This window comes from Dreissena polymorpha, chromosome 4 (assembly GCF_020536995.1).
Source record: "Dreissena polymorpha isolate Duluth1 chromosome 4, UMN_Dpol_1.0, whole genome shotgun sequence".
NCBI classification, from domain to species: domain Eukaryota; kingdom Metazoa; phylum Mollusca; class Bivalvia; order Myida; family Dreissenidae; genus Dreissena; species Dreissena polymorpha.
This window is the reverse complement of record NC_068358.1, coordinates 34,325,736-34,341,879: the sequence shown is the minus strand read 5'-3', so window position 1 is coordinate 34,341,879 and position 16,144 is coordinate 34,325,736. Positions and strand designations below refer to the sequence as shown.

Below are 16,144 nucleotides of genomic sequence, written 5' to 3'. Positions count from 1 at the left end.
TGGAAGTTTGCAAAAATCACAGCTTTACATAAGAAAGGAGACAAGAAGGTAGCAGGCAACTAAAGACCAGTAAGTTTAACGTGCATTGTGTGCAAAGTATTGGAAAACATTGTTAGAGAGGGAATGATAAAACACATGAAAATTAATAACTTGTTTAGTGAAAAAAAATTGGATTAATTCCTCAGCGTTCCACAGTGTTGCAACTACTTGAGGTAACTGATAAGTGGACTGACAGTTTAGATGCAGGGAATGAGATTGATGTTGCCTATTGTGACTTTATGAAGGCGTTCGATACTGTGAGTCATCGTCTTCTTACACACAAGCTCAGTATGTACGGATTCGGCCATATTTACATTAACTGGATTAAGGCGTTTTTAAACAACAGAAAACAGCATGTGACAGTACATAATGAATCTTCTTCTTTGAAGGACGTAACTAGCGGCATTGCACAAGGATCTGTTCTAGGCCCCATACTGTTTGTTATGTACATAAATGACCTGCCCGAGAGCTTGAAAAACGATAGTGACATATACCTGTATGCTGACGACACAAAAATCTTCAGAGAAATTCATAATACCGAAGACTGTTTGAAATTACAGGAGGACATCCATTGTATGCAAGACTGGTCTGAAAAATGGTTATTAAAGTTCCATCCTCAGACATGTAAATGTATGACGATATGCACAAAAGAAAGCAATAGAAACTTTAAATATACTCTAAAAACTGGAATTGAGCCTATGAAAAAATCTAAATCGGAAAAGGACATTGGGGTTATAATCGATAATAAAATGTATTTTGAAGAACATATATTAGAGAAAGTGAACAAGGCTAACTCAGTACTGGGGGTCATACGCAGATCTTTTGAATATCTTGATAGAGAAACATTTGTGACATTATATAAAAGTTGAGTTAGGCCACACCTCGAATATGCCAATCAAGTGTGGGAACCACACTTGAAGAAGCATATAGACCTGATAGAGAATGTCCAGCGTCGAGCTACAAAACTAGTCCCTGGATTACACGAGTTACCATACGAAGAAAGACTGAGAGCTCTGAAACTGCAAAGCCTGTCATATAGACGTATCCGTGGAGACATGATAGAGACATATAAGATCATGAATGAGAAATATGATTACAACCATAGATATATGTTTACATTACATAGTGAAGTAGTGACTGACCAAACAACTAGAGGACATAAGCATAAGCTATATAAATTTAGACCAAACTACAATTTAAAGAAACACTCATTCACATACAGAACTGTTGATCTATGGAAAAGCTTACCACCTAGTGTTATAAAATCAAAAATTGTGAAAACATACGAACTGAGACTAGATAAGTTCTGGATGGATCAAGAGATAAAGTTTAACTATAAATCCACCGTCGTGACAGGGCAAAGCATCCGCCACAGTGACGAAAGCCTAGAGCTGGTGTCACAGGAGTAATCCTTCTACCAGAATCAACTATGTAAATATGTGTGTATGTAACAGAGACGTAGATAACAACCGAAAAACGGGTGCGCGCTAAGACTTATCTCGCATTCTATACATAGATGGTGACGTCACTACGTTATTGTCACCTCTATACTAAGACGCATCACATTCCCCTGGTTTGGGGAATTATGCTTCCACCAAAGTAGTTCTGCGTAGGAATGAAAATGTCAATAATAAAATAAAAGCCGTTTTTTATTGGTGTTTAAAATGGAATGTATTTTTAAGAAATGTTATTTAACTATGTTTAAATGTGATTTTGAATCTCTATTAAGACTGATAGCGATTATCAGAAGCACGATTACCTGACCTACTTTCGCTTTCACTTTTCACTCGTAAAAGAAGTGCTACCCACAATTCCTTTCGCGTTAGAACACAGGTCAGAAAGACCGGTGTGTACACAATGCTTATCTCGCCGAAACCACGCAATGTGCGAGAGTTTGCCGATATTTCGCGAGCTGCCTATCTCTGTTATCTACGTCTCTGATACATCCTAGCATATCGATGGAGCTGAATTAATTGATTGGAAAATATCAAGTACTCATATATAATATTTTGCAAATACGTACAAAACATAAATAAGCAATTATTTTTAATTGTTAACAATCTATCGCGTCATCTTTTGGAGCCCGATTCAATTAAAATCGCTTTCCAAAATATAAATGAAATGAACGCGTGCATCAAAAGCAATCGTAAAACTTCGTCTTCTGTATGGTTTACCCACCAGAATCTCGTGTGTTTATTTCGACGCTAATGAGGTCCTTCCAAGACTGAAGGACATTATATATGGTGTAGGAGTGTATCCAGGATCTCGTTCCTAATGACTCGCCAGACTCACGGAAGTTGTGACGAATTTCAAATTATAAACGCAACTCAATTTCCTGATATATTTTTTTCGTTCAATTTTGGTTTGGTCTCTTGCCGTGTAAGGAAACCGGAGTACCGGTAGGAAATACCACTTTATATATATCTATAGTGACCACCAACGAAACTCGCATGCCCAATATCGGGTATTGAATATCCCTGAGCCCTTATTGACAATGATCATTTGCGGGCGTGGTTTCATCATGATATATGAGCAAATGGAAGTATACGCACACTATTTTATTATTATTATTATTTTTTTTGGGGGGGGGGGGGGTATATTATTATTTTCATAGTAAATTTTGATCAAAACATATTTGATGGAATATTGATTATAGAGCGTATATGTACAATATCACAATAATGTGTGATGCCGGAGTATATCGCGGATTTCGGACCTAATTTATTTACTAGACTCAAGAAATTGACACGAAATTCGAATTATAACTGCGCCGCTATTTCCAGATATGTTTGTGTCCGGTATGGAGACCACCTACCAAACTGGCATATCCAATCCCGTGTATTTTATCACTAAGCCCTTATCGACAGTAATAGATACATTACGGGTGTGGTTTCATCGTGCTGTGAGATTACATGGAAATATACAATAATTCCGAGGTATTACCGGTATACCTTCGTTTATTGACACCATTCTCTCACCAGATTACAGTGACTTTAATCACCTTTAAATGATTACTGCTTCAGAAAATAAACTGATGTAGACACTGGTCGGGCAGCTAGCTGGTACAAGATTGTTCTACATTTTTTTTTAGGATTACACATCTATATCGGAAAATACAGGTAAGTTGAATGCCTGTGGCTAAAATCCAACTACAGTTAGATTGTTGTCCACTTTCTACACTCTATCGTCTAGTCGGTCTCGATCGAAAAGGGGTTAACTGCGAAGTGTTGCTCTTATTTTTTGCTTATTTATTAATATAACATACACATATAAAAGTGCATCTCGATAAATATTTTATTCTATTCCATTGGCTGAAATCTAGACACGCTTTATTAACATACTTTATGTCAACAGCCAATTGATTTAATGCACATTTAAATTTAAATATGAATTTGTTAATGACGGTGACAATTTTTATATCTTGAACTGTCAATAATTGAAATCTATGTGACAAAATGATAAAGTATGTTAGCAGGGATTTCTTATTTTGATATGTATATTCACCCAAAACAAGAAGCTCAAAGATGTACTAAAAATTAGCAAGCAATGGCATACTACACAACGTGAAGTTGGGCTTGGTCATTTTTCGTGACCAGGAATTTTAAATTTAGTGAAGTCAGGTTGGTTTGTTACGGTACATGAATTTGGGTTTTACACTATCAACGGTAATTTTTTTTTATAACGCATGTACGTAGAATAATGAATGCTTGTGATTTTTCTATCGTTAAGATTATATTTAGTTGAATAAAATGCCAGTTGTTTTTTTCTTTTTATGTGTTAATGCAAATAATTATGATAATCTGGAGGTTTTAGGCCACACATGTCTCAGTGCCCCGAAGTAAACAAAGTTGCCGTCGCCCCTGGTCCTGTTGTAAGATATTAACTTCTTTACAATATATAGGTTATAAAAGCATAGATTTTCTACCAATATTTCATAAATTTAGTAAATGGATCTTTCGTGGTTTACTAAAACTCAATGATCAATGCATTGCGTCTACAACTTGTTTGGCAAACTTGGGAGTCCTAGTTTCTATAACGTGGCCTCTAAATCAGTGACAATGACCTAGGTTTTAAATTTAGAAATGCTAAAAAGCTATTTTCAGGTATGACACTTTGGTGACGTCATGCGCATATATATAATGCGCTTCATGAGCAGATGTTCATAACAGAAAAATATTGATAGATAGACATCCAAAGCAGGTAAGAATTAAATTCATATTTGGTGAATGGTGTATTAACATCTTACTTTATTTGTTTTTTCAAAATACGATCTTATATTAGTTGTAATGGAAGTGATACCATCGTCGATTACAAGTAATTCTTACCATAATTTAACAAATGTTTCTGAACCGGAAGTGGCAGTGAAACCATTGTCTGTACTGCGTTTCAATTTTGTTGAAGGTCACACATTTAATTGAATATGCTCTTTAAAAAGTTATGATTAATTTTTATAAGACTGTTATTTGCGTAAAATACGATTCTCTACGCCTTGTGCCTCAGTAGCTAAACATTATCATTTCATTATGTAAAAATATTGATTTTGTATGACTTCTGACTAACCAGTGTAATTCTAGAACAACTCGGAAGTTATTACGATTGCGCAGTATTATTTTAGTCCATATAAATTGCCGCCATAAGAGTCTTTTGATGATTTTTCCTTTGGCAGACTCTTGGCATCAACAGTTTTCATCCAATCTTTATGAATTTTTGTCAGAATGTTTATCTTGATGAAATCTGGATTAGGATTGTATTTGGGTCATCTGGGGTCAAAAACTAGGCCACTAGGTCAAATCATAGAAAAACCTTGTGTAGACAGTAGAGGTCACAGTTTTCATCAGATTTTAATGAAATGTCGTCAGGATGTTTTTCTTGTTAAAATCTGGGTTGAGATCAAATTTGAGTCATCTATGGTCAAACACTAGGTCAAAGTTAAAACACTTGTGTAGACAGTAGTTACCAATACCGGATCATTACCCTTAGCTTGATCACTTTGAGGTTCAAGACTGCGTATATCCATGAAAGGTTGACATTTTAGATGATATTTTGCACACAGCATCTTCAAGGCCTATTCTTTAAAACGTATTGATTGAGTCCTAGTCTGAGCTACTCTTTGTTTTACTGACATGTATCTATATAGGTACGACTTTGTTGCCTTAAGTCTCGTTTCCAAATCAAGGCTGAACATTATGCGGGGGGGGGGGGGGGGGGGTACATGATATGACTCTTTTGGAAATTAAGAAATTTACGCATTAATTTAAAAGCCATTTAGTAATAGTAGTATTTCTGCCTGCAAAAGTCTATTTCAATTTTGATTCGTGTTTAAGATTTTTTTTAATGAAATGAAGAATTAGGGCAATAACGGATCAAGCATGATAACATGCGTATTGATTATATATTATATTAAAATATATGCAAATCTTGTTGATTCTTTCAATAAATGATCTCAATCTTAATGTTTTATTTTATATTCCATGTTCAATATCGATGATTAGATATGAATCGAACAATTTACATGGTTTATAAGATGCCCATATCTTTTCGATCTATTTTGGATTTACAACAGATAATGCACACAAAAACGCCATGCATAAAGTGTAGATGCAAGATCACATATAGAAAACAATAACACAAAAAAATATGTATAATTCATTACTGGCAATGTATCTCGTTCATTGTAAACAACACAGTCAGTTCATGTTTCGACAATTCTAATAGCGTGTAAGATTCCCTCCTGAGTGGTTTTGATCACGTGATCCTTTATGGCTACAACTGATCCTTTAATGCATGGCTGAAAAAAGGTATAACAAATACATTTGCCTGCGTTTAAAAATAAGACTATGCGCTGAAACAGTAAGCAAAGGTAATATTTTATCAAACTGGTGTAAAAGAAGTCTCAAATCATTTATTGCTTTTCACCAGAACAACTTTATTATGCTACTAATCCGGTAATGATAACTTGACTGTACTCAAATTTTACTAAAATAAATTACTACATGAGACGTGTTAAACGAAATCGCCCATATTGTCATGAACGTCTCATCACCATCGGTCTATATTTAGAAGAAAAAAATGAAATAATTTTCAGAAATTTTACCAAAAAAGTTACATGTTCGATCATTAATCATGTTTTGTCAATTCCAGATTAAATTTCATGAAAATTAAAGCAGGATATGAACTTTAACTTTATTTTGAGATTTGTTTACATCAACATTTTCTTCTCAATAGCTGGGATGTTATTTTATTTCCTTAAAAGCCCATGAACACTCAAAAAATAAACAAATAACTCGTACAAATATTCCGAAAAATAAAATGAACACATGATAAAAAATCAATGATCCTTATAGCAATAATAAGCAAATACGCGATTGGCTTCTGGCAGCTTCTGAAGCACCACATAGTTCTCATAATAACATTCTTTCGACGCTGCACGAATCCAGTATTGCATTTCATGTTCGGACATCTTGGCGGGAAATTAATATGGAAAATTTTCAAACGTGATACATCAACTATCTCCCGAATCCTATGAAAGATAGGATGCTGATATATGCAATAAATCGTCTGCTGATTCCGAGTGGGAATATATTGTCGCACAAAAAATAGAAAACGAGAATTTTGTATCTCAGCAAATCTTTGTTACCATACCACATCTTGTGTTGATATTGTGGCTAATGCTATAAGGAACACTGATTTTTTTTATTGATTTGAGTATTTTATGTTACTGTTAGTTTTGCTTAGCTTTTCCAGTGTCAGTGCTCTCTTCCTGATACGAAGTAAAGACTATAAGATATTTTGAGTCATTCCTTATCATGGGTGTGCATGGACTATGGGAGATCCTATCCCCGGCCAGTGAGGTCAGTGTCCCACTGACCACTCTCAGGGGGCAGACGGTAGCGGTGGACCTGAGTGCATGGATAATGCAGTCCACAGGGGTGGCAGCCCCTCCTGGAAAACACTACTTGATGATCAGGTACTGTATATCATACAACCTCAAATCAGTAATTGTTATTTTACTTACCTACTTTACAACTAGTTCACTTGCATAAACAATATGGGGGAATTTGTTAGAAGTCATTGAGAGAGATTACTGAATTAAACCGTTTTCCTAAACTTGTGTAACAGTGTAAGAAATATTGTGTGATATTGGCATTTCATGAATGTCAGACCTTTTTTTATGCCACACTTTTGACAGAAACATAAAACTAATTTTGCCGAAACCAGCCTTCAAAATAAACACTTGCGTGATAGCTCATGGTCAGTAAACATGTTGTCTCGCACATAATGAATTTCCCATTGCCTGTTTGGCCTGTGCATTATTTTGGTCATGTACAATTTACAGTTCAAATAAAACCAATAAATCTGTTCATGTTTGTTTTTAAATGTAAACCATTAGGTACGGGCATCAAAAATCGTAAACACATCTCATAGATTGCTTTTTCCTTTTACCACATGCACCTGCTCCTGACAGGTTATCATTAAGCTTTTTTACTTATGCATTGTAATGATGACATGGACCATGATCAAGATGTTTGTGATGATCAATAGTTATACACAGCCGAAGATGATGACAAGTTGCCTTTTCTGTACTGTAAAGATTTTACTGTGACAAATTAAGGAAATCTGTATGTAATCACCAAGGTTTTGTTATTCTTGGGGATAATATGCTTACCGGGATAATTGTTGTTGGTTTTCGATTTTTGTTAAAAAAGTCGGGCAAGTATAAATGACTCAGACAAGTACATTTTTTTTTAGTAACTGGCCCGACTGGCATGTGATTAAAAACAAAATTAATTTCGAAGACAGCCAAACATGCCTTATGAATTCCTTATGTACTGATGTGACATTTTGTATTGCCATAAGTTGTAGATCAATGATTTTTCAAAGAATATAAGATTATAAAAACAGTCATGATGTTGTTCAACTTAAAATAAAAATATTTACATTTGTTGTATTACACAGAAAAGTATAACCATGTGATACAAATAAAGTAAAAAATCAATTTTAAGACAAGAACTTTGTAAAAAACCTATTATTTGCTTGATATAATTATGATGATAAATCTAGAATAATGTCAACTGAAAAACAATGTTATTTGAAAGAATTTGTTTTTCTATTGCTGCTTTACACAGAGAAGTATAAGTTTGTGATGAATATAGAGTTTTAACTTGGTTATCAAACGTGTACTTGGTCAAAAACCCTTAAATATTGTATTGATATTACTCCATTTATAAAACAGGACTTATGTCACTTTAAAAGCAAGACAATATCATTTTCAATTTCTTAAATTTGAAGCGTTTGATATTGTTTCTCACATATTGTTTGTTCCTCTAGGTCCCTGTTCTATAGAACGACCAGCCTGCTGGGTATGGGAGTGAAACTGGTGTTTGTCCTGGATGGGAGGGCTCCAGATATCAAGGAGGCAGCCCTGTTGGACAGGCAGGAGGCGCAGACTGGGTCCACAGCCTCTGTCAACCTGGACAGGCCAGGCCTTAAAGTGGCAAACTCTCAGGTCTGGCTGGCTGATTGTTACAGGAACTTTAAGTCTTAACCCTTTGCATGCTGGGAAATTTGTCTTCTGCTAAAATGTTGTCTGCTAATTTTCTAAAATTAGCATTTTTCTTCGATTTTTTTCAAAGAATACTATCAGAATAGCAAACAGTTTGGATCCTGATGAGACGCCAGGTTCTGTGGCGTCTCATCTGGATCCAAACTGTTTGCACAGGCCTTCAAAATTCGGTTCCCGCACTGAAAGAGTTAATAAGCCTTGTCTGGGAAAACTAGGCTTGATTCATGTGCCTAAAGTGTCGTCCCAGATTAGGCTGTGCAGTCCTAACAGACTAATCAGGGACTACATTCTCCACCAAGACTGGATTTTCGCTTAGAAGAGACTTGCTTGAACCAAAAATACTTTAAAATCTGAGACAAATTGTTAAGCACATGCATTAAAAACTGTTTTCTCTGGCTTTTATAAATGTATTTTGGTGGATGGGATATTTTGATGGATTGGAAGATATTTTGAGTATTGGTAGAATCCCTTCTACGGGTTTATCTAAACGATAATGTGTATTATTTGATTTGTATCATAGATTTTAGTTGCTAAGTAGGTATAATAGATCTATATCATGTGTCTAGAAATTTCTTATTAATTTTCATTTTCCAGGAATTTTTTATCAATTGTGTGATGCTCAGTGTATCTACTCTGCAAATAGTGGATATGTTTGAAACAATACTTAACATACATATTTCAGAGCTATCAAATAAGATTTTGAGATGAAAACAAGAAATTAAATGGTTCCCTTGATGATAATTTATTAGTTTTGGGTCTTTCCTGTCTATTTTAGAAGTTACCAAGGCACATTATCATGTCAAACAAGTCAAACAAAGAAATGTGCCAAAATCATGGATACTGGTTCTTAATGTGCGTAAAGTGTCGTCCCAGACAAGCCATGGATACTGGTTCTTAATGTGCGTAAAGTGTCGTCCCAGACAAGCCATGGATACTGGTTCTTAATGTGCGTAATGTGTCGTCCCAGATAAGCCATGGATACTGGTTCTTAATGTGCGTAATGTGTCGTCCCAGACAAGCCATGGATACTGGTTCTTAATGTGCGTAATGTGTCGTCCCAGATAAGCCATGGATACTGGTTCTTAATGTGCGTAATGTGTCGTCCCAGATAAGCCATGGATACTGGTTCTTAATGTGCGTAAAGTGTCGTCCCAGATTAGCCATGGATACTAGTTCTTAATGTGCGTAATGTGTCGTCCCAGACAAGCCATGGATACTGGTTCTTAATGTGCGTAATGTGTCGTCCCAGATAAGCCATTGATACTGGTTGTTAATGTGCGTAATGTGTCGTCCCAGATTAGCCATGGCTGTCCACACAGGCTAATCAGGACAATACTTTCCGCCTAAAATTGATTTTTGCTTAGATAAGAATACCATAAAAGCGTAAAGTGTTGTCCCATATTAGCCTGTTCAGACTGCACAGGCTAATCTCGGACAACATTTTACGCACATGCATTAAGCCCCGTTTTCCCAGAGCGAGGCTCGTGTATTTAATGTTTGCCTACATACTATGGCATGTTTTTAGTGTGTTGAGATGCTTCAATGCCTGGGAGTTCCCTGTATACAGAGTCCAGGGGAGGCAGAAGCCATGTGTGCCTACCTCAACAAGGCTGGGGTAAGCTGTGGGCATAATTACTTTCTCGATATAAATACTCTTTCCCAATCAGAACCAAAGTGAAAATGGCTATGTGCAAACAGCATAAAACCAGAACAGCCTGCGAGTAACTCGCAGTCTGTTAAGGTTTTATGCTGTTTGCTGCTCATCAGAATCTAAGGGTTGGAAATGAAGCCTTCAAAACTTGAATCTAGTAAGAAAGGTCTTTAATTAAATTTAACTTTCTAAGAGACTACATAAGCGTCAAAATACGTATCTAAGTGGAAATGGGTTAACAGTAAAAACAAATGTCATGAGCAATGTTCTTCCCCAACATTGATCTACATGTAAACATGTTCATACACTGACATACACTTACAGAATGGAAAGTAACTTTCCCAATGTTCGCTGTTACTTTGTCGTAGGTTTGCAGTAGCTTTGTAGGGATTAAGCTGAAGCAGAATGGCCCCAATTTTATGCTCCAATCTTAAAAACATGCGGCCTTCCTTCCATTTTTATGTCTCTGCCTTTTTTGTCTCTGTAAATACAGATAGTCCCAACATATTTAATTGGGTATTACTGATTTTATAGAGGAAATACAGTTTTACTTGGTATAAGCATCAAATTATGTTTAATAAGAAAATACCTCATGAATATATGCTGAATTGATGCTTTAATATTCTGAGGTACATGTACTTAAGTGTAAACATCATATTTAAGTCATTTACAATGTTCAAAGTTTACCATACAATGCTTTTAACCAAAGAGGTTGCACTGCCTTATTTTAAAGGCCCCTTGGCAAGTTGCCCATTTGTCTGGCTAGATTTCTGGCTTTATCTTACAGCATAACGTATTTTATGATTAGTGTAAACAGTTTAATTTCATAGTTTTGTAAAATATTTTCAACATTTGGGCTCACTGTTAAAAGCTTTTTAATGTCATAAATACTGACCTGTTATCATATGCTTATACTTTCCAAGGGGAAATAACTCATCCGGAATTTTAACTGGGAATCCGCCACCTCAATACCGTAATACAGGCCAGGTTAAACATAGTGCAATGCAACCTAGCCAAAAATCGGTAACCAACCCTCAATATTCTTTCCGGATCAACCAGGTGTATACGTGTCTTTTACGGCTCTGAATTAAAATATTGTTTTTCACTTGGTTGATTGGGGTTTTGAATAGATAAATTGTGTTATTTATCTTTTTATTTCTCATTCGGATTAATTTGTGTGGATTATATGTAAAAGGTAAGCCATGCTTGTTTTTATCGAACAATGGTTTATTTCTACCATGCTGGGTGTTTTCAGGCGCGAACGACCACGTGCAAAACGTGCTCTTCAAATACATTGCTAGAACGTGCAAAGCATGTTCTTCTAATGTGTTACGAGATCGTGCAAAGCGTGTTCTTCTATTGACAGATTGTTTATCATTTGCCATTGTGTGCAATAACGATTTTAACGTTCCGTATGACAATCTAATTGATCGTCATTTTATTTTTCATCTGTTTTGAATTAAACTTTTGTTTAATTTATGATCTACGGCAGTATTATTATAATTTTCATTATGGTCAAATAATGATTTTATGTGCCGTATGATAATCTGGTCTGTGACCAGTTTATGGTTGAATATGCTTTGCTCTTGTTTTTCATATAGTCGACTACATGATGGTCGCAGAAACAAGAGTGGATAAATACCCGGTGACTTCGCAGATCATGGATGATAGTTGCAGTATCAGTCACCGGGTATCGGGCACGATCGCGACCGTACTATGCTAAGTCTCTTAGACAGTCGGTCAACATCAGACCATATGGCGACACCCGTCAGCCGGTCTTTGCCCGATGGCATTGGTCAAGGACATCGACCAATGCCGGACCATTTGGCATCCGCCATACGGTCATTATCCGGTGACAACACTGGTCATGATATGACCGGTACGTCACCGGGGACGTTGATCACGGACCATTGATCGACGTCTGACCGGCCGGTCCGGTCATGTCACCGGTCCGGTCCGGTCATTGATCACCGGTCATGTCACCGGTCCGGTCACCGGTCATGTCACCTATCCGGTCATGTCACCGGTCCGGTCATGTCACCGGTCCGGTCATTGATCACCGGTCCGGTCACCGGTCCGGTCACCGGTCATGTTACCGGTCCGGTCACCGGTCCGGTCATTGATCACCGGTCATGTCGCCGGTCCGGTCACCGGTCATGTCACCGGTCTGGTCACCGGTCATGTCACCGGTCCGGTCATGTCACCGGTCCGGTCATGTCAACGGTCCGGTCACCGGTCCGGTCATTGATCACCGCTCCGGTCACCGGTCAACAGTCATCAGTTAGGCCTGCCACCGATAACACCAGTCACCGGTCAAGAAGAAGAACTCGGTCTTCTTCATTGAATTATTCTCCTATTCTTCGTTGAATACATCGTCTTCATCAAGGATTAGACATCGGACACGCTCTTCTTCGTCGAGCAGTTCTCATCGTCGCGGCTCTCGTAAGCGATCACGTCGTCACTCACGGAGACGTTATTCTAGAAGATCTCGGTCTCATCGCAGCCGATGCACATCTCGGCCGATCCAGATCTCGACATCGCAGGAAACGAGGACCTCGTCAACCTTCATGTAGACATCAGCGGACTGCATTAAGCACCACTGGATAGTTATCGAACATACCTCTCCTTCATTGAGCAGTTCTTGGCGTTGATACGCTCGTAAGCGATCATGTCAATGCTCACGGAGACAATATTGTAGAAGACAATATTTCCAGCGTAGCCAAACAATATTTCGGCATCGAAGTTATATGGATGTCGCCACTTCTCACGTAGGCGTTAATGAACCTACTGGTCATATCGACGTTCTCCATTTTATTCCTTTAGGAATATCATGTCTCCATTCCACGTGTGATGATTCTTCTTATGGCATCCACACATGTTGCAGTCACCGAGCCGTAGTTGTATACGAACACTAGTTCGTTTAACATTCAGGCTTCGGGATAAGCTGTTCTTTTCTCCACTACGACTACAAGGACACTTATGCCTATTAATACTGATAATCTACCGTTGTTTTCCGGTTAACATTATCAGATGACTTCGTGGATGGTCATTCTTCTGCACCAGATATTTCCATTCTGACGCAGTTATATTATACCGGTCCCGATCACCGGACATCGGTCACCATTCATCGGTCATATCACCGATCACTGATCACCGGTCAGAATAAGTGATGTCTCATCGCCATCGGATTGGATTTTTTTGGCATGATCTTCTTTTCCGAGCAGTGCTTGACATTGATAACAGACCATATGGATTCCACCATTTTTCGGTCTTTAACTGGTCCGTTCACCGGGCTACAGTTACCGGTCATTGACCGGTCCGGTTCGGTCACCACTTACCAATTACCGGTATTCCACTGTGTTTTCATCGGTCAATTTTTAGTATCACGGGTATCGTCTACATTACATAGTTGTATACCCCTGGCTATGATTGTATTGAATACTATATTTTATGGATTCAACAATCTACATGACTTTTTGTGTTTTTCAATACTGATGTTCTACTGGCGACGGTTACCAAATCATGCTATATCTGTTATTTGTACTTCTATCTCAACCGGCTACATGCAGACTACTGGTCTTGAAGATAGATCGGCTGAAGTGGGCTCGGAGACTAGCATTGAGGTCGAACATTACTATTTGACCTCTATTAATTTTATGTTCGAGACCCAAAGGATGAATTGTTTTAACCGCCTTTACCTGTCGGCTACAGACTTTGCAGTCAGTGTCACGGAACAGTTGGGACACATTAATGACGCTAGCAGGATTAGCAAGACGACATTTGTATCGACTTCTGCTTTTCTATTGCTCCTACAGCAGTGCATATTTTCAAGCTACTGGAATCAACAAGAGTTCCGATACATAGGATTGCCTATCAGATTGACCGCATAGCGGCTACAGTCTTGTAGATGGCTTAGGACCTATTGAACTCAGATCTTAGATCCTAGGATCTGGAGGGACCTCATCTTAAAGTTATTCTTCTATTACACTTCTGGCCATAACAGGCCGTCTTCCTATAACTGGTCGTATTCCTTTCGGAATTCGTCCCGGTTAGAAGTCTTGAAGTAAATGGATTAATCAAGTCAGAATTTAAGACTTCCATGCATTCTACCGGCAAGCGTGGACCCGCTTAAGGTTACCCCTAGGGTTTTCACCTTTTTCTGCCATCACACCTCCGATTCCGGAGGTACCACTATCAATCATATTTCCGTACTTCGCAAATCGATGACTTCGCGACCTGTATTATCCAGGATTTTAAAGGCGCCTGTTATTGGTTCAAGAAGAGGCTATATTCTGTAGATAGGTCATAAACTTATAAGTGTTAAACACTGTCCTATTCTACCAATTTTCAAGTGTGTTTGGAGTGGGAAAGTTCGGCTTTCCGTGGTTTCTTTGCCCACCCATCCTTGACAAATGGTTCCGGTCACCGGTCGGTATTTACCGGTTCGGTCACCGGTCCTTCTGCTGAGACGTCTTTTCTTACGTCCGTTTCAGCTTTATTTTTAAGATAATTGTATTAATCTCGGGATTATTTAATGACACAGATTTCCATCTTTTTGTCATTATTTACCACTATTCAGTGGTGTCTAGACTAGAAGATTATCTTGGCAAGAATATAGTTTATTCTACCACAACCTTCCTTACATCTTATACAGATGTGAGCAGATAAGGTTATGGACGATCACATAGAACAACGTATCTTGATTTTCTCAATTATGTGGTATCCTAACGAATATCACCTGCACATCTACATCTTGAAAAGCGAAAATTCTTTTTAGCTGTTTTTCATTTACAACACATTTTCACGATTCCTTTGTGATGGTTTCAACTATCACACATCGGTCGTGGTTTACTTACAGACACGGAGGTGATCATATTATCACTCCTTGTAACTGGAAATCAGGAACTTATTTGTTCTTTGCAAGAACAACAAATTTTCTCTATCGTCTTTCTCATACCAGTTCGTCTCAACGCCCTGTTGGACGTTTTGTCCTGCAGTTCTTTCTTTCGAATTATTTTTCCGTTGGGTTGAATAATGTAATTGCGCATGCACGGCAGTGAAGTTGCAGACGAGTTGCATGGTGTACATAGTATATCAAAGAATGTTGTTTATCATCAAACGCTAGTTATTAGCGTTATGCGATCGTATATCGCAGTGTATACCGGTATGCTGAACAACGTCAACAATGCAGTTCACAGAAATCGATCCAGCAGGGTGTGCGATTGTTATACATTCGTCCATTGACATAAACTGGAATATCTTGCCTTCTTGGTGAGTTTTTGCAATAACTGAGTTTTTGCCATAATTTCATGAAATATACTTAATGAACCATGGGATTATGGTTCTACGACCTTTTAAGTCTCCTGTACAATTATTTTCAGGAAACTTCTTCACAGGTCAAATATCATATCTCACTGAGACATATTTTTACTGATCCAAACATTTGCCACTTCATGTCTGGCCATTAATAACTTTTAGTTATCTCTACAGAAGAACGTTTTTCTGTTAGAGTTTCAATCCTTGTTACTTGTGCAAGGATAATTCCATCAGAACTGTATAAAGGTTCTATAGACGAGTTAATTGTTATTGTTTACATTCGGGATTTTTCGCGCATGCGCACTGACTGGTTGGCAAAAACACTGGTTACAGTAACGTAAAACATGTATAAAGGGCTTTTGTTAAGTCAATTAAACGATAAAAAATCCGAAATAAATATTACAACTCTTATACAATATTGCAAATATATCATATTTAGTACCAATAAATAAATGTATCATCATATGTATAATTTCCTCTTTATAAAAATACAAATTAGTTATTAGCATCAGAGTAAACGTGGTCGGAAGACTAAATACTGACAATACCACACAACAAAACAATAAATTAGCCGT

General features: G+C 37.5%; 2 protein-coding genes and 1 long non-coding RNA gene across 3 annotated transcripts in view; 2 read left to right on the top strand and 1 right to left on the bottom strand.

Annotated features, from left to right (window-relative positions):
- Window positions 1–16,144, top strand: part of LOC127875967 (flap endonuclease GEN homolog 1-like) — a 143,981-nt gene that overhangs the window by 91,516 nt on the left and 36,321 nt on the right. The window lies entirely within an intron of this gene.
- LOC127875970 (uncharacterized) overlaps window positions 1–16,144 on the bottom strand; it is a 100,756-nt gene that overhangs the window by 48,482 nt on the left and 36,130 nt on the right. The gene's annotated exons all lie outside the window — the stretch shown is intronic.
- LOC127875968 (flap endonuclease GEN homolog 1-like) overlaps window positions 4,134–16,144 on the top strand; it is a 48,332-nt gene continuing 36,321 nt past the window's right edge. Inside the window, exons 1-4 of the mRNA XM_052420755.1 lie at window positions 4,134–4,239; window positions 6,775–7,006; window positions 8,368–8,545; window positions 10,128–10,217. Of these exons, the coding sequence (XP_052276715.1) occupies window positions 6,846–7,006; window positions 8,368–8,545; window positions 10,128–10,217 (429 nt within the window). The 5' untranslated portion in view covers window positions 4,134–4,239; window positions 6,775–6,845. The remainder of the gene's footprint in view (window positions 4,240–6,774; window positions 7,007–8,367; window positions 8,546–10,127; window positions 10,218–16,144) is intronic.